The 25,838-nt window shown below is 39.6% G+C and overlaps 1 protein-coding gene across 1 annotated transcript; it reads right to left on the bottom strand.

The window, feature by feature from the left end:
* Positions 1-5,427: 5,427 nt before the first annotated feature.
* LOC126493423 (T-complex protein 11 X-linked protein 2-like) lies at positions 5,428-16,170 on the bottom strand. The gene is made up of 7 exons (XM_050130416.1): positions 16,075-16,170; positions 15,179-15,369; positions 11,317-11,453; positions 9,853-10,067; positions 9,578-9,759; positions 8,306-8,469; positions 5,428-5,694 (listed from the first exon to the last, which is right to left on the bottom strand). Exons 1-7 carry the CDS (start codon positions 16,168-16,170, stop codon positions 5,462-5,464), a joined length of 1,218 nt encoding a protein of 405 aa, XP_049986373.1. The 3' UTR covers positions 5,428-5,461.
* Positions 16,171-25,838: the final 9,668 nt, after the last annotated feature.

Raw genomic sequence — 25,838 nt, 5'->3', positions numbered from 1 at the left:
GGCAGTGTTGGAGAGCTTACCTGGTAGTGTTGATGAGAGAAAGAAGAGGGGCTGACCAATCCAGATACCAGTCCCTTCCCACCCCAGGCCCAGCACCAGGACTATGAGTTAGCCCACCTCATTTATGAACTCATCCACCTTATCTATGAACATCTGGAGCATGGGAAGGTGACGAACCTACAGACCCAGAACAGCAGGATCTCCACAACCCAGGACAACTTCAGGATATCCAAGAGGAGCCCCAATGAGAGCCCATAATCAGTGGTCTAGCAGAGGCCAGAGGCCTTGAACCAGACCAATGAGCCATAGCAGTGAACACTTAAAAGATGAATGAACTAAAGGGTAAACTGTGTGACTCAATGGGCCATACTTCAGCTTCCACAACGCGAGTCTTCTCTCTTTTATTTATTTATATTTTGTTTTGTTTTGTTTCTTTGCTCTGCTTGGTTTGTCTTCTAAATTTAGTTTTGATTGGTGGGTTGCAAGGGCAGAGGGCAGATGCAAGGAGAAAAGGAGATAAGTGGGAGCGGAATGCCTGATGAGAAACCCACAAAGAATCAGTAAGAGAAATAAAGCAAATGAAAAGGAGATTAAATAATCTCTATGTACAAGTGACATGTTCACGTGATTAAAAGAGTACAAACACTCAAACATAAACACTAGTATGTGCTGAACCCTTTCACCATGGCAGCAGGGTACACAACAACATAAAAAATGTCCATTTCATAGTGACCCAAACCCCTGATACTGAGAAATAAAACAGAAACACATGCACAGTAATTGGTTTCAAAAATTTACACTACCTAGTAATAAACCTAACTGATGAATGAAGTATTTGAACAATGAAAACATGGAAGAAATTTAAAGAGGCGGGCACTAGAAGAGTAAAAAGCTTCCCACTCACACAGATGAACAAAATGACTATGTTACTGAACGTTATATACAGATGCAATGCAATGCCTTGCAAAATCCCAATTCTATTTATCTCAAAGGAAAACATAGTCCCAAAATACGGAGATGAAAATAAAAGTAGCCACAGCAATGCTGGAGGCGGTACAACATCTGCTCTCAGATTACACTATGGAGCCAGCAAAACAACAACAACAAAACGAATTCTGCTGCAAGAAGAGATATGTAGACCCCTGGAATAGAACAGAAGACTGAGAAATGCAACTATACAGCCACAGCCACTTATATATTTTTCAAGAAACCAAAAAAAAAAAATGAGGAAAACTCCTTCAACAAATGAATCTGGTAAAGTTGGCTAACTAGATCTAAATGGATGATCACTCATTCCTGTCCCTCACTCCTCCAAAACTAACTCAAAATAGATTAAAGAAAGATCCTAATGAATGATGGGACATGCTGAAATCTCTAACAAACCATGAGGAGAGTGCCTTAATATATAGGCACAGCAAAGACTTTTTATTTTTATTTATTTATTTATTTATTTATTTTGGGTTTTCAAGACAGGGTTTCTCTGTAGCTTTGGTGTCTGTCCTGGAACTAGCTCTGTAGACTAGGCTGGCCTCGAACTCACAGAGATCCACCTGCCTCTGCCTCCCGAGTGCTGGGATTAAAGGCGTGAGCCACCACTGCCCAGCTGCAAAGACTCTTTAATGAAGACACTGAAAACATCTTAGGAAACAATCAAAAGTGATAAATCAAAAGTGACAGCTCTTTGAAAAAAAACTTCTGTAGAGGAAACAAGTAACAGTGAAGAGACAAATCTCAGAACAGAAACAATCATTTCCAGCTATGGACCCAACACGAATAATAACTACAATCTATAAAGAAACACAAATATTAATAAATAAAGGAGCCAACAAATAACGAACGAAGTGGAGAGTTCTCCAAGGAATATGGCTAGTAAATGCATTTAGAAATGGTAACTACCCATAACCATCAGATAAATGCTTGGATAAAGCATACTGAAACTGTACCTTCCCCAGTCACAATGGTTCCCATCAGGAAAACAAATACCAAATGCTGGCTAGAACGTGGGAAGAAAGAACAGTCACACACACTATTAGAGGTTTTAAGAATACAAATATTACAGTGCCCTTTTCTACAAGTCCCCTTGCTCCACTCAAACATTCTTCTTTTTACATTTGCATGTATACAATATAAAATGTAATACATATAATATAATATGTAACACATATAAATATAATACATATAACATGTAATATGCAATACATAATATATGGTACATAATTATAATATAACATGCAATATTTGATGTATAATATAATTTATAATGATATATAATATATAAGTATATACACAGAATACACATATGTACATGTATAATACATATATAATATATACATATATCTATATACTTTATGTATATACAAGTATATGTGTGTGTAGTATTTTGTGTAAATGTCATATGAAAACCTTTCACTGTGTACATTATGTAAGAAAAGTTGAGGTGAAATAAAACTGTCAGAATTTTGAGAAAAAAGTGACTGACCAGTATTCTTCAAATGTGTCAGGGTTGTGAATCCAGAGAAGATTGAAGACCTGCCGATCTAGATGAGACTATGGAGAAATTCTGGTCAAATTCAATGAAGTATCTGGAATAAAAAAGAAAACATTACTGAAGTAACTCACTAAAAGCAAATGAAATCTGTAGTTAACTTATCAGCACATGAGCCATATTAATATCCTAGGCTGGCTAATCTTACACTTTTATGAGATATCTAGATTATGCAAATCTTTGTGAGCACTCTCTTACAAGTCTAAAATCATTTCATGAAATCAGGATTAAAATGGTAGGTCTGGAAGCATACATCTGTAATCCCAGTATGAAGAAACAGAAAGCCAATGAGTAGATACCCGGTGACACTGGGAGCAACCATCTGTCCTAAAGACCCCATTACAGGAAATGAAATCACACTTATTTACAGCAGGTAGGTGGGCATAGATTTTAAAGTATTGAATACAATAGAAATGGAAAGAAATACCTATACAATTCAGTCCTTGCTGTTGGAAAAGACCAACACATACAAACTAATGACCTAGGAAACTAAGCTGTAACTACGGAATACGATTCTTTTAAGGTCTCACCACGTTTGCTATCCCAGTTGAAGCAGACTTCAAAATCCTCTTACGGCTCCGGAAATGCCACCATGCCTGGCTCAGGAATATAAATCTTGGAAGAGGGGGTGAAAGGATGTATGGAGAACTTTAAAGAGAAAGTAGGAGATGATTAGTTACATACTTGACGAAACTGACCCCTCACACAGGCTGGGACCATTGAGGAATCTGTCCAGATCACAGACTCATCACTCTACCCTTGCCATTTAGCCCCAAACAAGTTTAATTAATTAAAAGAGACTATTACAGTTTACTACCTTGGCGGATCCGTGAAGTTTTCTTGACTTATCCACTCCCTCAGCAGTGGCAGCCGCTCATTTCTGGAGAGGAGTTCCCGGTGGTGGACACGCCATAGTCTTTGGTGGCGGCTGCCCCTCAACGGTTCCTTCCCCTATTTAAAGCAGCCGCTGCACTATTCTGATTGGCTTTTCAGGAGCAGCTGACTTGTCTCGAACCGGTCCACTACAGGCTCTACCTCGAGGCTCCTAACGTCCACAGCACCTCGAGACCAATGACCAGGCTGCAGTACCAGCAGGTTTAGATTATGTGCTCCCTCACCTGCCTTAGGGATTGGGGATTTGGGATTAGAGTACGGCTAAGGGTAGGGTTATCGTTAGAGCTAGGGTTAGGGCTAGTGTTAGGTTATGGAAAGTGTTAGTTGCCAGCAAATAAATATATAAATCTATAACCAGTGTCAGACTTAGTGGATAAAGCCCTAATCGTTTATTGTTCAACTTTTATCCCACAATGCTGATTGTATTTTTTTTTTCTTTTTCTTTGTATCATCCAGTGGAACACAGTACCCTTTATTCACATCCTACTGGGTATTTCATTGCCCATCGTTCAGGCAAGGTAGAAATCTGTGCCTACCACACATTAATGCATCCCAATTATCTACTTTAGGGCTTGGTTGAGTGGGTATTTGAAATTTTTCTCTTGTCCCAATGCCTCCTTTTTCTTCTTCCATCACTAACTATCCAGCTGTAGTTGTAATCATTTGTGTTTTCCTGAAAAGCCTCCCTGTACGATCTCTTTTCTTGAGAATAGGGAGGACAATAAAGTGAAAAAAGACAGGACACTGGAGATGAATGTCCTCCTTCTTCATCAGATAAAACCGATTTAGAAATTAGAAAGGCTGAGCGATTACCTACACATTTAAAACGATAAGAGCTCCTGAGACAAAGAATAAAAAACAGAAGACTTTCCAATAAAGAAAAAAGAAAATCTTCCCTATAGAGAAAGGAGAAGGAAAGGAAATCTCTCAAAAAAAGGAAAAGTGATGAATAAAAAAAAAGTTTTTCCCACTAACAAGGGAAAATATTGAATCAAAATCTAGAAATTAAAAAGCCCTATGGGGAAAAGGGGGGAGTATCTTCCCAGAAGATACAGAGAAAATAAAAGGACTCTTTCCAATATAAAAAAAATGAGAATCGTTAAAAATCAAAGCGCACTCTCTCTCTCTGGCTGCAGTCTGCCTGTCTGCAGAATTTTGTTGTGTTTGCTTAACTTTGGTTAAAATTTTGTTGTTACTGTTTTTCCCTCAGAGTGGGAATAACTCCTTGTCAATGGTCCCTTCATGGGAGAATGGAAGATTTAAAACAAGCCCAGTTTCTAGTGAGAACAACTGAGGTCAGGACATAAAATACTAAGTCAATGCTATTTGAATTTCCAAAGATATTAGTAATTCATTGTATGGGAGATGTTCTCTCTTAACTAATTAATGTTTAAATGTTTAATTTTCATCAATCTTGGTCTCACTTGAATGTAAGCAGACAACAGCAACTTTCATCTTGTTCTCATTTCCATGATGCTTCAATCTACATCCCAAAATAGGTTGTGGTAATATTATCACTATGTTCTTTAAGTTTATAGGAAACTTCGATAGCACAATTGTTGCTTTGTATTCTCTTTCATTTTATAATTCAATAGGTTTCTGATTTCTTAATTCTAGATAATTTTTAGATTTCTTGTACCAATCAAGGAAACTTTTTTCAACTGAAGAAAATAATATTAATGCCATTCCCTGCTGCCTGTCCAAGCTACCATACTAATAACTGACCTTCTTAGTCATTGCAGGGAAACTGAGATCCCAGTGGTTTTTCTGATAGGAGAAAAGGGCAAGAGACATGACTTTAGTTGCAACATAAAAGACACTGAGGTTTTCTTGCAGCTCAGGAATTTATTAATGAGGGGGGTTGGGCCATTGGGTGTTTATATGGTTGGCCCCTGCAGTTGCACCCTGGCTGTTAGTGAGGAAGAGGGCTGCTTGTGATTGTTGGTCAGAGATGATGTTATTCTGGGAGTATGATGAGTCCTCTCTTCAGATACCTCATGCCAGGATTCGGGACCAGCATTATCAGATAGGTTTTTCTTCATTTTTTTCTGCATTTGGTGGAGAGAAGATATTTTTGAGGATCTCAGCATAGTATGGACTAAATACATGCTGGTTGTAATGCATCAGATTGACAAACTTCCACCCCAGTTGTGCCAACTCTGGCTCAATGAAAAGAAGTCCTCCAGGGAAGTCTAGGAGAGATTCCCGCATTCCATGAATCAAACAGCATTTAAGAAACAAATGTATCCGTTGTTCTGTCAAAGAGAAAAAAATGAAAAGTAGAAAGAAGGGGTTTCAGAATAAACTCAACATTCACCGTCTGCTCACAAAAATTTTACATTTTTTTTCACTATGGAGGTTTGAATAAGAATGGCCCCCATAGGCTCATATATTTGAATGCTTAGTTACCAGGAAGTGGAACTGATCTAAAGGATTAGAAGGACTATGAGGAGTGGCTTTGTTGGAGCAGGAGTGTTACTGGGGATGGGCTTTGAAGTTTCAAAACCCCATGCCATATCCAGTCTCTGCCTCTCTTTGCTTACAAATCATTACATATCTCTCAGCTACTTCCCCAGCTCCACTTCTGCCTACCACCATGTTCCCTGCCATGGTGATAATGGACTAAGCCTCTGAAACTGTAAGAAAGCCTCAATTAAATGTTTTCTTTTGTATGAGTTCCCTTGGTCATGGTATTGCTGCACAGGAGTAGAACAATGACTAAAACACAAGTTGATCCTGGAAAATGGGTCACTAACCATGCTGCTTGTGGGTAGAATGTAGACTTTGGGACTTTGCATTAAGAAAGCAGTTGAACCCATGTCATAGCTCAGAGACCTAGGATAGAACCAAACATGACTGGAGGGAAAAAATGTCATGGTAATGATGCCTATCAATATTCTGCTATACTCAGAGATTGGTGCCTAGCTCAATTGTCATCAGAGAGGCTTCATCCAATAACTGATGGAAACAGATGAAAACCCACAGTCAAACATTAGGCTGAGTTCAGGGAATCCTGCAGAAGAAAGAGAGGAAGGATTGTAGGAGCTAGAAGGGTCAAGGAAACCACAAGAAAACTCACAGAATCAACTAACTTGGACTCACAGATGCTCACAGAGACTGAACCAACAGCCAGAGAGCCTGCATGGAACTGACCCAGACTCTGTATGTATGTTATAGTTATGTAGCTTGGTCTTCTTGTGGGATTCCTAACAGTGGGAGCAGAGCTGTCTCTGACTCTTTTGCCTGCTTTTGGGACCCTTTCTTCACACTGGGTTGCCTTGCCCATGAGGTAGTGCTTAGTCTTACAGCAACTTTCTATGTCATATTTTGTTAATATCCATGGGAGACCTACCCTTTCCTAAACAGATGGGAGAGGAGTAAATGGGGGGGACAGAGGGGAGAATGGGGAGGAATAAAGAGGAGAGGAGAAAGGTGGAAATGCAGTCAGCACATAAAAATAAAGCAGTTGAGCATTTTAAGCAGGGCTTAGTGGCTCATACTGGTAAAAGTGTGGAAGATGGAGTTGTTGAGATCAATTTAGACTATGATGGCCCAGCTCAAGAGGTTTCATAGGAGAAGAAGAATAATTAGTAAGTGGGCTAGAGATGATTTTGTGATATATTGGTTTAAAAAAAAGTGGTTTCTTTTTGTCCTTGTCCTAAAAATCTGGCTGAAGATAAAATGAAGTTTTGGATTAATGTCATTGGCAGAAGAGATTTCAAGACAGCCTAGTATTGACTCTGTTGTGTGGTTATTAATGGTCACTCTTGTGCAGGTCTACCATGAAAAGGAGCAAACTGATCAGGAAAAAAATATGAGCTGTATAGTTTGTGGAGAAAAAGAACATCATGAAGTGTAATAAAGCTAAGGTCAATACTGAGCTAAAATATTTCAAGAAAAGCCTGATGCTCAATGAAATAAAGGGAGTGGTGACCTCAGGGTAAGACCCTGCTCAGCTAAGCTTCCAACCTGTGAAAAGGAATAAAAGGAAAACTTAAGCAGTGAAGAAAATCATCAAAACCAGAAATCTGATGCAAATGTAATTGTAGGAGGGGACCTTGTTCCAGCTCCAGCAAGCTGCAGAACTTGGAAGCTTCAAGAAAAGGGTTCTGGAGTCTCCCTCCCCAGCTAAGGAAAGCCACTGAGGCCAAGTGTGTAGCAGGAAATCCCCTGAATGGAGGTCCAGAGAGGCTACTGTGTGAGGCAGTGAAGATGAAGCCTGGGTGATGTTGGAGATGCCAGAGTAATGGGATACCTACCAAGGAAGGCTGCAGATTGGATGTGAAACCAGCCCAAGAGAGAGGAGCATACTGTAGTCATCAAAACTAAAAGGAGTTGAAGTTCTGAAAAGTACATTGACATCAGATGTGGAGATGCAAACGTTGGAGTTTTCCCTGCTGGGTTTTGAATTTGCTTTGGACCAGTATTTGCTCACTATACTCCCTTTCCACACTTTTGGAGAATTAATGTATATTCTGTGATATTATATGTTGGAAGTATGTGATGTTTAATTTTAATTTTACAAAAGATTACAGTTAAAGGACTGTCACAAGTCCCTGAAAATTTGAACTCTGGACTTTTTAGACAGTGTTGAGACTGTGATAGGCTATGGGAACTTTGAAGATGGACTGAATGATTTTTTTTTGCATTATGATATGGCTATATAAACCTGTCTGGGCCAGGGAGTGGAATGTGGTGGTTTGAATAAGATGATGCCCATGGGCACATATATTTGAATGCTTAGTCACCAAGGAGGGAAACTTTTTGGCAGGATTAGAAGGATTTGGAGGAATGGCTTTGTAGAACGAGAGTTTAAGTTCTACCTGGCATATTACTGTTATTTCTTACCACTTGGGGGACTCTTACCAATGATGGTACGAATGCAGTTCTCCTTCTTGGCAATGTTCCGAAGTTGGCCTACAAGTGATGCCCTTTTTTCACTGCTCAGAACAGTGAGGCCAGTGTCCTTGAGTCCCTGATGGATTTCTTGAGATATCTGATCGCTGACGCTGAGCATAGACTCTTCTGGCCTGGAGAATGAAAAAATAGAGTTTTCCAGATATAAGGGCCAAACCCTAATATTCCCATCCTAAAAGTAGGCATACCCAAGAAGAATTGTGACCCTCTCACCATCAATAGACAACATGAATCAATGAGCACACATAAGAGTTTTGTTATTATCTTTAAGGTACCAAGTTATTCATGTATTACTATATGCCAAATTTAAATGGAACAATATATATTGGGCAAGGGTTTGGTTACATCCTGAACATTAGAATATTGTTCTTAGATATTTTACATAGTATTCTTTCCTACTTTACAAAAATGCAAGTAAGCTAATAAAATTACATTTCTAGTTCCTCTTTCTACTCTGATATAGAATCTCTGCATGCATGGAACTGGCAATCAATATTTATGACTAAATGATCAACTTCTGGGTATAAATTACAAAAATCCACTGTCCGCTGATGAAATACATAGTGTCTCACCGATAGAAAACATAATAATGAATATTTTAAGAAAGTAACCACTTTATCCTCCTTCTGGGTAGTAAATTGTTATTCTTCTCTATGTCAAACCTAAAATACCAACGATCTTTTTGGCTCTGGTTCCCAGAGGGCCTTTTATGTGAAGAATAATGGAATGTTGTATTGCCTGTCTATGGCCTACATGGCACTGTAAAGACATGAAAGAACTGGAAAGCTCACTTGGAAACATGCCTGCCACACAAAAATGAGAACCTGAGCTTGGTTCCACAGTACTCACACAAAAAGCCAAATGTGATGGTGTACGACTGTCATCACAGCACTATGGAGGCATAGACAGGTTTCTCCCTGGAACTTGCTGGCCAGCCAGCCGAACCTAATTAGTTAGCTTCAAGAGAGACCGTGTTTTAAAAAATAAGGTGGAAAACAAGAGAAAAATCCTTGCAGTTTACCTCTGGCCTTGACATGTGTACACACTTGCACAAACAAATGACTGTGTACATACATGTGCATACACACACACACAAATGGAAAGATCGATAAAACATACTTGGAGCTAAATTCTTTTGTTAAAGCCTTGGACAGACATATGGCCATGTACGTACATGTGCATACACACACACATGCAAATGGAAAGATTGATAAAACATACTTGGAGCTAAATTCTTTTGTTAGATCCGTGGTTATGCTTTTCAGTTTTTCCACAAACTCTGATGAACTGAATAAAACACCACAACAGAAACTCCTTGCAACAAGTAAAACGGATGCAAGAATCGTCAAGTGGTGTAATTTGGACCTCATGTCCTGTAGTCGTGCCTTATCCGTCAGCATAGTCTGGTTAGGCAAGAAAGAACAGACTGTTAGGAGGGCCGCAGTGGCGCTCCTGAGTAAGAGATAACAAGATAATGCCTCGACACACATTCCTACCTCAGGGAACTCTTCATTCCCATGGTCCCTAAGAACAAGGTTTAGATATCCTTGGTATAACACTGTTGTAAGACTAGGCGGGTCTGGGTCAGTGGTTGAAAATGGAAACAAACTTATGCCAAAAGAGGAGCTCGGCGAGACAGATGTGCTTGGCAGTGGTTGGGTGACATCTGTGGCAGCTCTAGTCATCCATTTGATGGTGCAATCAAGGAGATCTATGGAAGAGAAGGGGAAGAATATGTTTAAACTGTGAAGCTTAAAGTTGGAGACTTCAAGCTAGTCCCATGGTGAAGAAAAGAGCAATTTTAAAAGCTATAATGGAACAGGGTATTTCCTTCCAGAATAGTTCTCACCGTATAAGAAGGTGCCATGCAGGTATTGGGTTGGGAACACACCACCAACCTGTGGACCCTGTTTCCCACAATACCAACATTTCAGGCAAGATCTGCAAACTAGTGCAATGCCAACATGACCAATATTGGGGTAATCAATAACTTTCTGATAGAATCAGGGACCCACTCCATAGGAGGGAGTTTATGCCTGGCTTTGTAAGCCTGGCAAAGACCCATGTCTGAAGAGTTCATAGTCCCTAGGAATGAGCCTATTGCTTCATTTTTCTAACTAGAAACATTGTCCAACTATCGCTAAATATTTATATTCACACTCATGCGTTGTTCTCAGACTTGATCAGAGATGCTTCTTTTTGCAGAAAACAGCAATTAGTGCAATGACTTGTGACTGGGCAAAGTGCTAAGAATAAGTAACTATTGTACAGTCAGCTCTAAACAGAACATCTATTGCATCCCTTCCAAGGCTCAGGGAACACCATAGAATAGAAGGCAGAGAGTACAAACTAGGAATGACAGAGAGGAGGGCAGTGAATTGTTATGTTCTGGACATGACATGGCTTTTGCAATCATGATCTAAAGCAGCTGAGACAGTTAAGCTATCCTGAGTCTGAACAAGACTGCGTCTGTCAAAACCCAGTCATGGGTAAGGAAGGAGCTCATGGGTCTGTGCCATCCTTCAGGAACTACCTGGAGGTGGCTTCCGAGAGAGGGAGAGTCATTTAGTGATGTATCACCAAGTGAGTTGTTCCTACTCCAGTGGATGGTTCCATACACACAGGATATGAATAATTTTCCAACTCAGGTGGTCATAAAACAAAAAGACAGGAAAGCAGGACAGGGGATCCTTTAAAGGGGGAATTGTGGGAGTGGGAGAGCATAAGAAAGACTGGGGTTGGGAGTGATCAGATTGTACCATGTACATGTATGACACTTTCAAAGATTAAACTTAATTTTTAAAATGAATTGTATAGGTCTTTCTGTCTTAGAAAACTTTGCGTTTCTTCACTCTTGATCCCAGAAGTAAACTTTCTACTCAAAAGTAAAAAAATCATTGTAAAAAAAGATAAAGAAAATCAAAGACTAATTTCCCCCTCTAGTTAAATTATAAACATACTGGGCTGCTTGTCAAGGAGTTCCTGGAATTTAGCTCGTTCATATTGGACAGAATGTTCTTGCAAGTATGGCCGAATGTTCTTGATCGTATAGTTCATCATGTCCATTTTCATCAGGCCAAGAACATGGAAGATGCCCCTGTCACAGACAAAAACAGAAAATTTAAATTTTGAACAGAAAACTAGTGTTTGGGAGTGGAGTTCAAGGAAGAAATAATAAAGTCCCAGTATTTAGAAAAAGAATGGGCCTGTAAAGTACTTACTTCAATCACAGACTGCAAGTGTTGGAACATGCACTCCAAAAAACTATTTAATTGCTTTGAGTAGGGACCTGATGAGAGGTATTTATGTCATGAGGGCTAAGTGGATTGAATTATAAAAGAAGGAGAGGCTAAGAATCTAGTGTTGCTCTATTTGACCAGGTAATGGTTTCCATCATATTATAATGCATGAAGAATGTCCTCACCAGATACAGTTACTTCATATTAGATGTTCAATCCTCCTAAGAAATAAATTTATGCATTTTAGAAATTGCTGAAATGTGAGTACTTTGCTACAGAACAATAGATAAGGAATAAAAGTAATACTGACAATTAGGACTGTTAATCTATACAATACCTGAAAATGTAGGAAGTGGGTAGAATCTGAAAGAGCTTGGAGAAACAGGCTATAAAAAAAGGTTTGTTCATGTGAACAGGGTATCAAGAATGACTCAAGTGAGGGAGAATATTTGTAGTATATCAGATACTCTTGAACACTACCAAAGTATTCATGATCAAAATGTTGGTAGAAATAGATAGTAAAGGTGAATATAATGAAGCTTCAAGTGAAAATGAAGAGTCTTACTGGAAACCAGAAAGGTTTATTTCATGGGAAAGTAGAGCAAAAGTCATCCTTGATATGAACTAGCAAATACCTTGAATTAATTGTGTCCATAGTCAAAGTGTTTTAGAGAAGGCAAGTTGTAAGAACAAAGGCCTGAGATATTAGGGAAATTAAATTTCTCAGCACAATACTGAAGGAGTTGCATGGCTACTTTAAATCATGTACAGAAATACAAGAAAGAAACAATGATTCAAAGATGAGGAGAGCAGAATACCTTGGAAAATTAAAGCCTGGTAATGTGAATAGTAAAAAGCCATCAAGAACAAACCAAATGAAACCAAGTGGGTTGCTTCTATTGGTTAATGATTAAAGAGGTTGTTTTTGGCCAATGGCTTAACAGAATATAGCCAGGTAGGAAAAGATATATACAGAGTGTAGGTGGAGTCAAAGAGACACCATGTAGCTACTAGAGGGGAAAATATGAACTGCCAACTGGAACTTTGCCAGTAGGCCACAAGCCTCGTGGTAAAATATAAAATAATGGAAATTGGTTAAATTAAGATGTAAGAGCTAACCAATAAGAAGCTAGAACTAATAGGCCAAGCAGTGATTTAATTAATACAGTTTCTGTGTGGGTATTTTAGGGCTGAGGAGCCAGGAACAAACAAGCGGCCTCCTACTACAACCAAGTGATTCTTTCAGTAAAGTGATTAGTATGGATCAAAGGAAGTAGTGTGCTGTTTATGAAGGCAAAGGGAAATACCCCCAATGAACTTCAAAGATCTTCAAGGAAAGTAAGGACCTTTAGTGTAAGATTATAGACATACCCAAAGAATGTCACAATTGCTTCAAGAATACTTAGAGACTCTGCTCCCTGAATTTCTGTATATTGTCCCTCAGCAAACAACACACCAGTGCAAAAAAAAGCTGAAGTGTAACTTGGATTCGACTGTAACATCAATCAAAAGTCTGGAGAAGACAATGGTAAGCCTTAGCAGCACCCTTGTGGGACTAATTTTACAAGCATAAGAATATATGAGCTTTGAAACAATAGCATCCTCTGTCTTGATATATATATCATATATATGTCATATATATATCATATATCATATCATATATCATATATATATATATATATATATATATATATGACATTCTGGGAGCCTGGGCAGAAATCTGCCATAGAGGTAGAATTGACAAAGAATACCACACATATGGCAATGTCTAGTGGAGCTGAAGCAAAGCGTCCAAGACTCCAGCACTGTATAACTTCCAGTACAGGAAGCTGCAGATAAGAGACTTGAATTCATAACAATTTCTTATACAAGATGGGCCCAGTAAAACTATGGAGGTTGGGCTGACCAAGACTATTCCAATATTATTTTAAAAACATTTTTTTATAAAATAGATAAAGAAAAATGCACCATCCAGGGACCAAAGGCCAGGGGGTAAATTGATAGCAGAGCTAAAAACAAGCACCTTTCAACAACCAGTCTAGAGGTCTTTGCACTGCAGCTATTGGCTATGTTCAGAACAGGGCAGAGAAAAAAGGGAAACCACCAAGGCACTAACAATTATCTATGAGTGGTCGCAATGTGGGTGATTAATTTTCAACTCAAAAATAAGTCATCTTTTCCTCCTAGTCCTTCTAGCTGTGAAACATTGAGAGTCTTCATTTCGATTTCTGCACAGAGTTTAGGCTGGGAGAAACAGAACAACATTTGAGATGGGATGGGTGGAAATCTATAGAACTAGTACTATACTTAAATGTCTTAAGAGCATCACATTAAATTTTCATGTAATGGACGGGATCCAAATAACCATTTTAAATGGCATTAAAATAAACTAGAGATACTGTAAAAAGATAAGGAATAAAATGATTTAAGTCAGTAGTGTGCCTCAGCTTGGGACATAGAAGATGCGTTGTATACCGCATAACAGTTAAGACTGGTCAAAGTGCTAAGAATAAGTGACTGGTTAGTGCCCAGACATGAATAGGACATGTATATCATGCCTTCCATGGTCCAGCAGACATCACAGAAGAGAGAGCAGAAAGATTCTAAGAGCCGAAGGATGAGGAAGAGTGCTAGGAAATGCTGCTGACTTCTGGATTTCGCAAATCCATTGCAATCATGAACACATGGCAGTAGCAGCTACCATCACACACCCTGCATGAAATCAGACACACATGTCAGAAGAGGAATAACTGGGAAGAAGGGGCTCAGCAGGATTGGAAGAGGGATGAGAAAGGAAAATATGTATGAAGCTGTCAGCAGATAATGAGAAAGAGAAGCTGGAGAGATTCCTCAGTTGTTAAGGGCACTTGTTGCTCTTGCAGAAGGCTGCATTAATTCCTAGTAGTCACAAACACCCATACTCTAGTTCCAGAGGATCCAACACCCTCTTCTGGCCTTGGCAAGTACTACATGGTGCACATACATACATTTTGACAGGCAACATGCTTATGCACATAAAATAAAATAAATAATTTGATAAAAATGAAAAAGTAAAGGTAGAAAATAAAAAAGTGAAAAAATATTAATCAGGTCTTCCACACAGGAGGACAACAATTAAGAACAGAGGTCTATCATAAATAATATCTGGCTCAAAGCTTTCTTTCATGGTACATAAGGCAGATTTCAGGAGCAGCGTGTCCTATGGTTTGAAAATAGCTTGCTGATCCAAAACTAGTAAACTTTAAACCCAACTGTGAGATACTGAGAGGGTGGAAAACTTAATCCAACTACAGAGTTTATGGATGAAGCCTTTAGACTGTCACCAGGATTACACAAGAATGGCAGGCTAGAACTCATGGGATTGAAAACTAGACACACCCACACAGGCTCTTTCTTTCATCATGGGGTGCTCTGCACCACCTCGAGACTCCATCAGCAAGAATGCTTTCACTGGACACCGCCCCTCAACCTTAAACTTCTAAGAGGGGAGCCAAAATATTTTTTCTCTTTATTGTTAACCCATGCTGTGATCGCATGTTATTAACAACAGAAAACAGATAAAACAACATGAGTAGATTCTTGCCTCAGCAACTCTACTGGATCTTTTATGCTCTCTAGGTTCTGTACAGCTTCATCCCGAACCGGTGCACAGAGGAGGGCCATCAAGTTGAGAATATAGTTCGAGAGATGAGGGACATTCAGAGCCCCATGCTCTGTTTCTTGCTTTAGGAGATTGATATCCAATGCCTTTTCAATCTCATTTCGTAGACGGTTCTGACGTGGTAATAGCAGTGACACCAAAATCTGCCACAAAAGAAAATCAAAAAAACCATCCATATTCTGCTTAGACTCCTAAACTTACACCCAGGCTAAAAGCATGTCAGACTGTCTTCTCAGGGTCAAATTTCGCAGACAGTTATTTGTGTCTGTGTGGGGGACGATAATAATTCTAGGCTTCACATATACCATTTATAGCAGTAGTGATTATTCTTAAAGCAGAATGGCATAAAAACAAATAAAAATAAGAGTAGGGCAACAAGTAAGTACAGGTTACAACACCATATGCACCTCCACAAAATGATAACCCATTCTGAGCAGAAGTTAAGAGCATTTTTAGATTGTTTTGCTCCAAAGAGAAAGAGTGAAATAAGCAAGGTAATCTTAAAAATTCACTTGAAATAACTTTTTGACTCAAAATGTAAATTCCTTGTGGACAAGAGCTTGAATTATTTTCTGTGCTTCTGGAACACTTAAAACTTAGTGGAAGTTGAGTGAAAATATGTTTTATTGACTGATACATTATGTTATTAGGGTAATAAATACCCTAACCCTCAAGTTATGTCTTATACAAATAAAATTGGAGTTAACTCATCTCATATTAATTCATAAAGTAAGCTACTTAGGACATTAATAATATTAATTATCCAAGGTCTAAGGTCTGGAAACTTTGCATCAACAGAGAGAGGGATGGCTACTTACATGCCTGATGTTGCTTATAAGTTCAAGAGCACAAGAAAAGTCAGGGGGAGTCTTTGACAGCTGATCTTTCAAGTGGTCCCAAAACGCATTGTACATAGTCTCCACAAAGTTGCTTTCCAGGCTACTGAGAAAGTTAAATGTGCAAAATAATCTTTACCTCAAAACTTGATACAGGATCACAATCTCTCAAAGAACATTTGAAATCATGAAAAACCATTCAAACAGATAGGCCAGAGAAGAGCTACGTTTAGATTTGAGAAGTGCCGAATAAACTTCAGTTAGTCTCAGATTTAAAAAATAAAACCACAGAAAATCACAGGTTATCACAGAAAGATACCAGAGTGCAAGTCAGTCTCTGTCTCCCCACACATACCCCACTCCTTCCTACTTTCCCTCTCTCCCTCCTTTCCCCTCCTTCTAGAATCTCCTTGTGTATCTCTGTCTCTGTCTGCCCCTCTCAACAATACTCTCTCCCCTTCTCTCTGTCTTCTTTCTCTCCTCTGTCTTCTCTCTCTCTCTCTCTCTCTCTCTCTCTCACACACACACACACACACACACACACACACACACACACACAAACACACACACAACCCCCCCCCTCTCTCCCCTCTCTCTCTCTCCTTTCTCTCCTCTGTCTTCTCTCTCTCTCTCTCTCTCTCTCTCTCTCACACACACACACACACACACACACACACACACACACACACAAACACACACACAACCCTGCTCTTCTCTCCTTTCTCCCTGTCTACCTCTTCCTTCAGAAGAGCCATAAAATAAAATTTGATTCAGGCTTAATCTTAAGTGTCTCTGGAATCCATCCTAGTCAAACATCATCTCACATCTGTCCATTTACAATGGTCTATAAAGTGAACATCTTCCCCCAGAATGTGACACATCCTGGATTTTTCCCAAGATTCAACTCCACTCATCATGTCTTGTTCATCTAATGTCATTCAAGAGCTCCATAACAGACTACAGATATATAATCTCAGTGATACAGCATGCTGCTACTCCTTCAGCTCTCTCTAACACTGAGTCCTTCCTTCTCCCAACACCTTACACTGAAGCAACAGTAATCTGTTTAGAGTGAGCAGTAATTATTTTCTACCTCTCTATGCCTTAAGATGTCTAAAGAAACATCTTTAGAGTACTTTTCACAAAAGATCAGCTAAAATGTACCTATTCATCCTCTTGGGAGTCAACTCAAATTTTATGATTTCAAGACAGTCTTCCCCAATAGTCACCCAGGCAGCTGCATATTAACAACTCCATTCATTAGCTAAGACAGATCCATCCTCTACACACTAGCTCTTGGGTTGTCTGTTCTATATGAGTTTCTCAACGGCAAAGGAATCTTACTTACCTGTGTGTCCTCAGCATTCAGCACTCTACTATCCACCTAGTAACTACTCAATAAATGCTTGGTAAATGAATGAATGGCAATGGTGTTTCCATTAATTACTGGAATGTAAATCCAGAAAATAAAGAGAACTCAAATTCTAGGGACTATGAACTGAATGATGTTGAAATAAGAGCGGCGGGGCTGCGCCCCCAGCACCCCAGCCGCCTGCTAGCTTATGCCCGAAATAACAACACACAAACTGTATTCATTTAAAGACTGCTTGGCCCATTTCTATCTAGCCTCTTCTAGGCTAATTCTCACACCTGGATTAGCCCATTTCTAATAATGCGTGTAAGCACCCAAAGGTGCGCTTACCGGGAAGATTCTAGCCTACGTCCATCCTGGGTCTGAGCTTCATACGTCTGCCTCAGAGCACAGAGCTATCGTGTGTCTACCCGGGAGAGCTGAGCATGGCGTCTCTGCTCCAGAGAGCAGAGCTGTCGGGTCTCTCTGGGAGCAGAGCAGAGTCTGACCTCACTTCCTCTTCCTCCCAGAATTCTATTCTGTTTACTCCACCCACCTATGTTCTAACCAATAAAATGGGCCAAGGCAGTTTCTTTATTAGCCAATGACCTTCCTCCATCAGAATGAAGAAAATTCTAGGGTACATGTGTTTTGGTAAAAACTCCATTCATGGAAGGTGTACTTAGCATGTTTCATTATTAGCAACAAACAGAATAAATCCAAGATACATGAGAATCCCAAGAACTAAGATAGAGCATGGTGCTTTAGTAACAGAATCCCTAAAGTGGCAAAATAACAGAGGCATTAAGATGAGAAGTTTAAAAAGCTATAAAGTAACATTTATGGCAAAAATAAATTCTTTTAACTCTTTCTACTTACACTGTGTGTATGTATGTATATTGTGTGTACACACACAAATGAGCATGCACATGTACCCCATACAAAATGTCACAGAATCTGTGTGGAGGTAAGAGATTAAATTGTACGAGTTGGTTCTCTCCTTCCCCCATGTGAGTTCCAGGGATCAAACAGATTATCAGGGTCAATGGTGAGCACCTTTGCTTTCAAGTCATTTTCCAGCCCACATTTAATGGCTAATGATCCATTAAAGGCATTCAATCTATACTTATTGAATGGCTCATTTATGCATTTTAATTTCAATGTAATTATGAAGACTCTTCCTTTATTTAATCAGAAAATATAAATGCTCTGAAATTTCTTACTCATGACAATATCATTACTAGAAAAGTTATTTGTCAGGTCAGAGAGATGGCTCAGGGGTTAAGTGCACTCATTGCTCATCTCCAGTGCCAGGGTTTGAGTCCCAGGAATCACATGGTGGCTCGCAACTGTCTGTAACTGCACCCCTAAGGTATCCATTGCCCCTCTCTCTAGTTTTCTTGGGCACTGCACACATATAGTGCACAGAGATATATGGAGGCAAAACAACCATACAAAGAAAATGAAATCAAAATTGAAACGTTGTTTATCTGCATCTGATGTACAATTAATAAAAACTCAGAGAGAGAAATTGAGGTTCAACATAAAAGTCAGAAAAGCAAAGCAGCCAGTCACTTCTACCTCTCAGTCCAAAATGGCGATCCTGCCTCCAGGAATCTCAGAATGAGACTGAGAGTGAGATGTCTCCTCCCATTTTATAATCCTCTCTAGTGCTGGGATTAAAGGCATGCACCGTCTGGTTTCTATGGCAACTAGTGTGACTACTGGGATTAAAGGTGTGTGTTACCACTGCCTAGTCCGAAAGGCTGACCAGTGGGGTTGTTTTGCTCTCTGATCTTCATGCAAGCTTCATTTATTAAAATGCAAATGAGATGCCACTACATGCATCCACTGAATGTGCAGAAAATTAAGAGAGCTTCTAGCAGCTATAACCTCCAAGTCTATCTGTAAGAATCTGAAATTCTTTACTAAAAACCAAGAATTATCATTCTGACAATTACATTGATTTATTTGGTATTTAGATATAATTTGATATTCTGACACTTTGTGTGTCTGTTTATGTGCGACTGTGATGTATGTGTACAGTCTATGGGCTCCTTTGAGGATTCACATATAGAGGCTGGAGAAGGATATGATGCCTTATTCTGTCATTCTGCCCCTTATTTCCCTGAGACAGCCTCTTACTGAACCAGAAGCCAGGGTGGCAGCTAGCAAGGCCTAAAGATCCATTTGTTTCTGCCTTACATATTGCTTGGGTTACAGGGCAGGAGTGCACAATACCATGCCATATGTTTTACATGGGTTCTGGGGATTTGAATTTAGGTCCTCATGTTTGGGCAGTAACTGGTCCTAGCTACTGGGCCATCTCTTCATCCTCACTACTAAACTTTTTTTCTTTTCTTTATTTTTTTTCAAGATAGTGTTTCTCTGTGTAATCATGGCTTTCCTGGATCTCTTTTTGTAGACCAGGCTGGCCTCAAACTCAGAGATTCACATGTCTCTGCCTTCCAAGCTAAGATTAAAGGTGTGCGCCGCCACCTGGCAGGATGCTTTTAAATTAGATAATGATATGGATTATTCTGCTGTTCCATTTGATGCTATGTGAGACAGACTTAATCAAGCACTGCATGTTTTAATAGAAAAAAATGAAGCATGATAAAAATAATCTAACCTATGTAAGCATGCCAAGATGAGTAAATAAATAAGAATATTTACCTGCTTTCAGAAAAATCATTCTCCTTTTCCACGACATCTTGGTTTACCATGCTTTCATGTGAAATATTCAACTTGGAAACTTCATTAACTGACTTTCTATCTTCAGTAGAAAGGTCTACACGCTGGCTCGCTGGAAGAAAAGCACAGTAGTCATCAAAAGAAGAGCCCACACAAATTTGCTATTAGAGAACAAACTATACACATAGATAAAATCATACTAAGAAGGTGTGTAGTAGAAAATTGAACCTAATAAAACACATTGATTGGATTTGACATACATCTACGTAATACTCCAGGCAACAGAGAATAAACAAAGTCTCTAAAATTGATCACAATAGGGATAAAGCAAACCTTAAAAATACGACAGTTAATGGTGATGAATGTAGAGATCCAGGGCTACGCAAGACCCTGAGAATAAGTGACAGTTGAGGACTCAGTCTTAAACAAGACATATATATCACACCCTCTAAGGCTCAGAGACCATTGAGGAAGAGGACCAAGGAAATGTGTAAGAACTAAAGATAGGGTGAGAACTTTGAAATACCATCCTCAAATATGATATAGACATTGCAAATAGGAACTCACAGTAACTAGGTGCCTTAGTTCCTGATCTATTGCTGTGAGGAGACAACACAATCAAAGCAACTCTTACAATAAAGCATTTAATTTGGGGCTTGTTTATAGTTTTAGAGGGTTATTAGTCCATGATGTTCATGGCTGGAAGTAGACAGGCATGATGATGCTGGAGCAGTAGCTGAGAGATTTACATCCTGTTCGATAGAAAGAGAGAGAGACATACAGATACACACACACACACACACACAGAGAGAGAGAGAGAGAGAGAGAGAGAGAGAGAGAGAGAGAGAGAGACTGTAATGAGCTTTTGAAATGCCAAAGCCTGCTCCTAGAAACACATTTCCTCCAAAAAGATCACACCTACTCCAACAAGGCCACACCCCCTAATCCTTCCCAAACAGTTACAGTCCCTGGTGACTAAACATTCAATGGCTCTATGATGTGCATTCTCATTCAAAATACCACAAGAAAACTAGCAGAACTGGGCTGGAACAAGACTAGTTCTATAAAGAACCTGTCATGAAAAGCAGATGGTGATTAATGTGGCCCTATCTTCTACTGATGACCAATTTAGCTACTAATAGATTCTGTTAAAGGGAGAGTTGTTGTCTTCACTTTTGTACCCACTACTGAGCCCATCAATTCCAAGCGATAGTGTTCCAAACCTATAGTTATACAGATGGCCCTGGTTAAGCTCCATAGATCACAAAATAAATCAAATAAGCATAATATTGAAAAATCTTTTTAGAGAAGTAGGGGAGTAGACAGGTAGTAAGGAGATGGAAAGGTAGGGGTATGAGGGTCACAGCACATGTGTAAAGTTTTCAAACAACAAATTTAATAATACTAATAGATAATTTATTCTAATATAAAAAATTGAAAAAGAGAATCAAAGTAATTTCTTATATATTGTCAGAGTATATTGAAATAAAACAGAAATCAGCACCAACAGAAATTACACAAACACCTGGAGACTGAAAAAATACACTCTTGACTGAATAGTAGGTCACTGAAGGAATCAGGATTTAATATTTTCCTTTTTTCTGAATAATCTCATAATTCATTGTGATCATATTCATTCCCCAATTACCTCTTCCCTCTCCAGTTCCTGCTAATACCCCTTTTTTCCCAACAGGTATCCCAGCATATCACAAAATGCCACCATGTTAGCCTCCCAATTTGTTCCTTCTACAGAGGCTATTCAACACCCCACCATGCCTTCTGAGACCTTGTGCCTCTGTGTTCTACCAGACAGGTCCCACTTATTTCTCTTCCAGAGACTGGCCAACTAGAAGCTTCTTCCTTTCTGGTTAATGTTAATAGTGCCAGGATGTGCTATACAGGCAGAGAAAAGGAAATTCTCAGTGGTCATCCCTGGTGAGAACCCTCTATGATATAATACCATCTTAGTTGCTGTAATAAAGTACCCTGACAATGGCAACTTAAGGGAGAAAGGGCTGTTTTGGCTTAGACTTCCAGGGCGATATAATTCATTGTGGTGGAAAATATGTCAGCAAGCAGGAAAGGAAGTGAACAGAAAACAGGGCTGTAGTGGCACTATTAGGAAGGAGGTGTGGCTTTGTTTAAGTAGGTGTGGCTTTGTTGGAGAAAGTGTGTCACTATGGGGGTGGGCTTTGAAGTCTTTTTCTCAAGCTTCACTTAGTGTGACTTCTTGCTGCCTCTGAGTCAAGATGTAAGACTCTCAGCTCCAGCCCCATTCCACTGTCATGCTCCCTATTGTGGTGGCAGTAGACTGAACCTCTGAAAGCATAAGCGAGTCATCCCAACTAAATGTGTCCTTTGTAAGAGTTGCTGTGGTCATGATGTCTCTTCATAGCAATGAAAACCCTGAGTAAGACAGGGGCCATGCTATACTTCAAGGCCTTCAATCATCAATTCACTTCCGTGATTAAAACTCCCACTAAAGGTTACACAAACTTCTCAAACAGCAGCAACAGCAGGGGGGAGGGGAGGGTCAAGTGTCCAAATATGAGAACCTATACCAGATATTTTGTACTCAAACAAGAACAAATATCTACCTGACAGTCAAGATACTTCCTATGGTACAACAATAACATGGCTGTTATGGAGCAAATCAATTGCTTTGTGATTGGAATTGGGGCCTGTTCCATAGGGCAGAACTCATGCCTGGGATTATAAACCTGGTCAAAAGCCCACAGTTAGGGAAGACACATGCCCAGTGGAATATCTGCTACAGTTATTTTGCTAAATGGATACTGTCAAGATGTCTTCTAAATATTTGTGCTTATACCCAACGTAAGTGCTGCTCTAAGCATCTGTCAGAGAAGCGTATTTCTACAGGGAATGGCAGGTAAGACTGTTCCAAAGGCAGAGAGTACGTGAGAATTGCTTGCCCAGCATTAAATGGGGCATCTTTATCACCCCCTCCAAGGACCAGAGAAGTGGATGTGGAAAGAATGAAGAGTCAGAGACTGGGAGGGGTGCTGTGAAATACTATCTTCTGGATATGGTATGGCCATTGCAACCATGAACCCACAGTACTTACCTGCACAATATCCGCACAAAATCAAACCCATCAAGTTCCCTTAGTAGATGGGGGAGGAGCTCATAAGGTTCCACTCCAATCTGGCTGCCAGGGGTGGGGTACTTCTTTTCCACAGTGCTGTAAGCCACTGTTAATATCTACCCAAATATAGCTAAATAGCCCCACCCATCCTCATTCAAGCAGCTCTGTTTAAATTTATGTGGTCATAAAAGTGGAGGGGAACTAGCTGGACGGAAGAGATGGATGAACACAAGGAGGGGGACAAGAAAAGAATAATAAGTTAATCTGATAAGATACACTGTATCCATGTATGAAATTATGCATAAAACCTCATATTTTATACATGCATGAAATTGTCCTAACTTTTTTTTTGTAAAAACCAGCAGTTTTTCTAGGTATCACTAATGAATTTGGAGAGAAAGAACTCATGAATGTAATCCCATTAAAGTAGTTGGAAAAAGGCCTTGTCTAATTAAGTGTAAGATCTCTCAAATGAGCATTCTAAGATGCTGAAAATACAAATCGAATATGCTAAAAGCTGGAAAATCTTCTGTTCATGAATCAATGGATGATGAAAACAAAGCTGAGGAGCTATTGATAACTGAGTATGTAGCTACTGATAACTGGAGAGAGGCTGACCTACCAGAGACAAAACAAAACAAAACAAAACAACCTGGCTCTCCATCTCCCAGAAGCTATCACCTTGTTTTTACCTTCCCCACCGGTGCTGAGAGTTTGTCTAGCTTGAGCTTGTACAGATCTTGAGCATGGTGTCACAGTCACTGTGACCTCATAAGGGCAACTGCCCTGTTGTGTCTGCTATATATTTCCCCTGTCTTTAAGTGATTCCAACACTAATGAGGCTTCAAACACAAAAAACTATACTTTGTATCTAAAATTTAATTTTAATTTCACTTAACAATCAAGGCCCTTATCCCTGTATGTAAAGCTAAAACTAGAGTTCAGACAAGAAATGAATACAAAAGAGGACAGGCGGAGCAAAGTAGCAAAGCCTCATTGCAAAAGGCTTTTTTCTCTAAATCTCTAAAAGGCACCTCTGCCATGGATTTTTTTGTTACATTTTTCAAGACTGGAGCTGGCTTTGTAGACCAGGCTGGTCTCGAACTCACAGAGCTCCACCGGCCTCTGCCTCCCTGGTGTTGAGCTTAAAGGCGTGCACCACCACAGCTGGTGGTTTCATGATCTTTTTAACCTGCCATAATAGCTTTCATTACCGACCCACCTGAAGAGGAGCCCGCTGAATCGGTATCATCTTTATGGTTCTTACTTGGTGCTTTAGGCTTTTGTATCTCATTTTCTGATTCACTGGAGTCATTCTTGGATGGAGTTTTCTTGGTCTTGGGCATATTGATGGTATCTGGAATGGAAAGGAAAGGAGGGAAATTTATGTAACATGGGTCTGCCTCAGTGACAAGGTGAGCTCTTCAACTGCTGTCCGAGGCTTCATGACTAAACTGTCTTGGGGAAAAGTGCTTCTAGGACCTTCAAGAGAAAGAACCTTAAGAACGAACAACTTGCGACTAGTAGAAGTTCCTTTAAGAAACTTAAAGACTAGCGTTAGTGTTAAACAAGCAAAAGTGAAATGGACTCACTAGAAGGAAGGGTGAAACACCTTACCAACCAAACTGGGAAAAGATTCTTCCTCTTGAACTATCATTTCAGGTACACCTAGAAATTTGGTATCCTAAGCTTGGACAACAGGGAACATTCGCACACAAATCTTACCTGGTTCCTTGATGTTTTCTGGTCCCTAGTGTTTGACTGCCTTCCCCAAGATGGCTGCTTTTATTCCTGAAACTCCTTCAGGCTCAACAATCCAGCGCATCCCTGGACTATACCATAGAGCAACCAGGAAGAGGGGATACCAGCAGGAAAGGCTTTGACAGAATCATTGAAACGTGGCACACACCCCCTCCACATGATGCTGATGTAGAGATCCAAACTGAGTCACAAAGGATGGTGGACTTCCTGGGCAGTAAACTGGGGGTCACTAAACTGTGATGTGCACGCCTTTAATCCCAGCATTTAGAAAGCAGAGACAGGCAGATCTCTCTGAGTTCGAGGCCAGCACATTTATAGAACAAGTGCCATGACAGTTAGGGCTGTCACACAGAGAAACCCTGTCTCAAAAAAAAAGACAAAACAAAATAAAAATAAGTTGGGGGTTATTTTACACCAAGGGTACCTCAAAATGCAAAACAGACAGTCAGGCAAATATGGTCAGATTACTATACAATAGAGGCAGGAGGCTAAATTTTCCTGTTTAGGGCCTTCAAGCAGCTATCCTTTCCAGATTAGAATTAATCTCTAAATTTCAGTTTTGTCTAAAATCAAGAAACCACCCAAAGCTTTTAGTCTCACATCCCCAGATAAAACTTATAGCTTACAAATTATTTATGAAGGAAACGAACACATTCTTGTTTAATTTCATGCTGTTCAAAAGTCACTTTCTCTTATATTTATCTTAACAGTGAAATAGCACAAATTTCTGCAAAAGTGTTTTTTTTTTCTTCCTTTTGAGTAAATGTGTCTACAAAGAAAACAGAGAGAGAGGTGCCCCAGACCTTACAAGGCCAGCAGGCCTTAGCATGGCTG

Source organism: Alexandromys fortis, unplaced genomic scaffold, assembly GCF_014885135.2.
Source record: "Alexandromys fortis isolate MF-2015 unplaced genomic scaffold, M_Fortis_MF-2015_v1.1 scaffold_331, whole genome shotgun sequence".
NCBI classification, from domain to species: Eukaryota; Metazoa; Chordata; class Mammalia; order Rodentia; family Cricetidae; genus Alexandromys; species Alexandromys fortis.
This window is presented reverse-complemented; position numbering and strand designations above follow the sequence as displayed.

Coding starts and splice junctions, on each gene's coding strand:
- LOC126493423 (XM_050130416.1), bottom strand. CDS start 16,170: ATGTACAATGCGTTTTGGGACCACTTGAAAGATCAGCTGTCAAAGACT. Junction 15,370..16,074: donor TTATAAGCAACATCAGGCAT/GTAAGTAGCCAT, acceptor TTACCACGTCAG/AACCGTCTACGAAATGAGAT. Junction 5,695..8,305: donor CTGCATTCGTACCATCATTG/GTAAGAGTCCCC, acceptor TCTCTTTGACAG/AACAACGGATACATTTGTTT.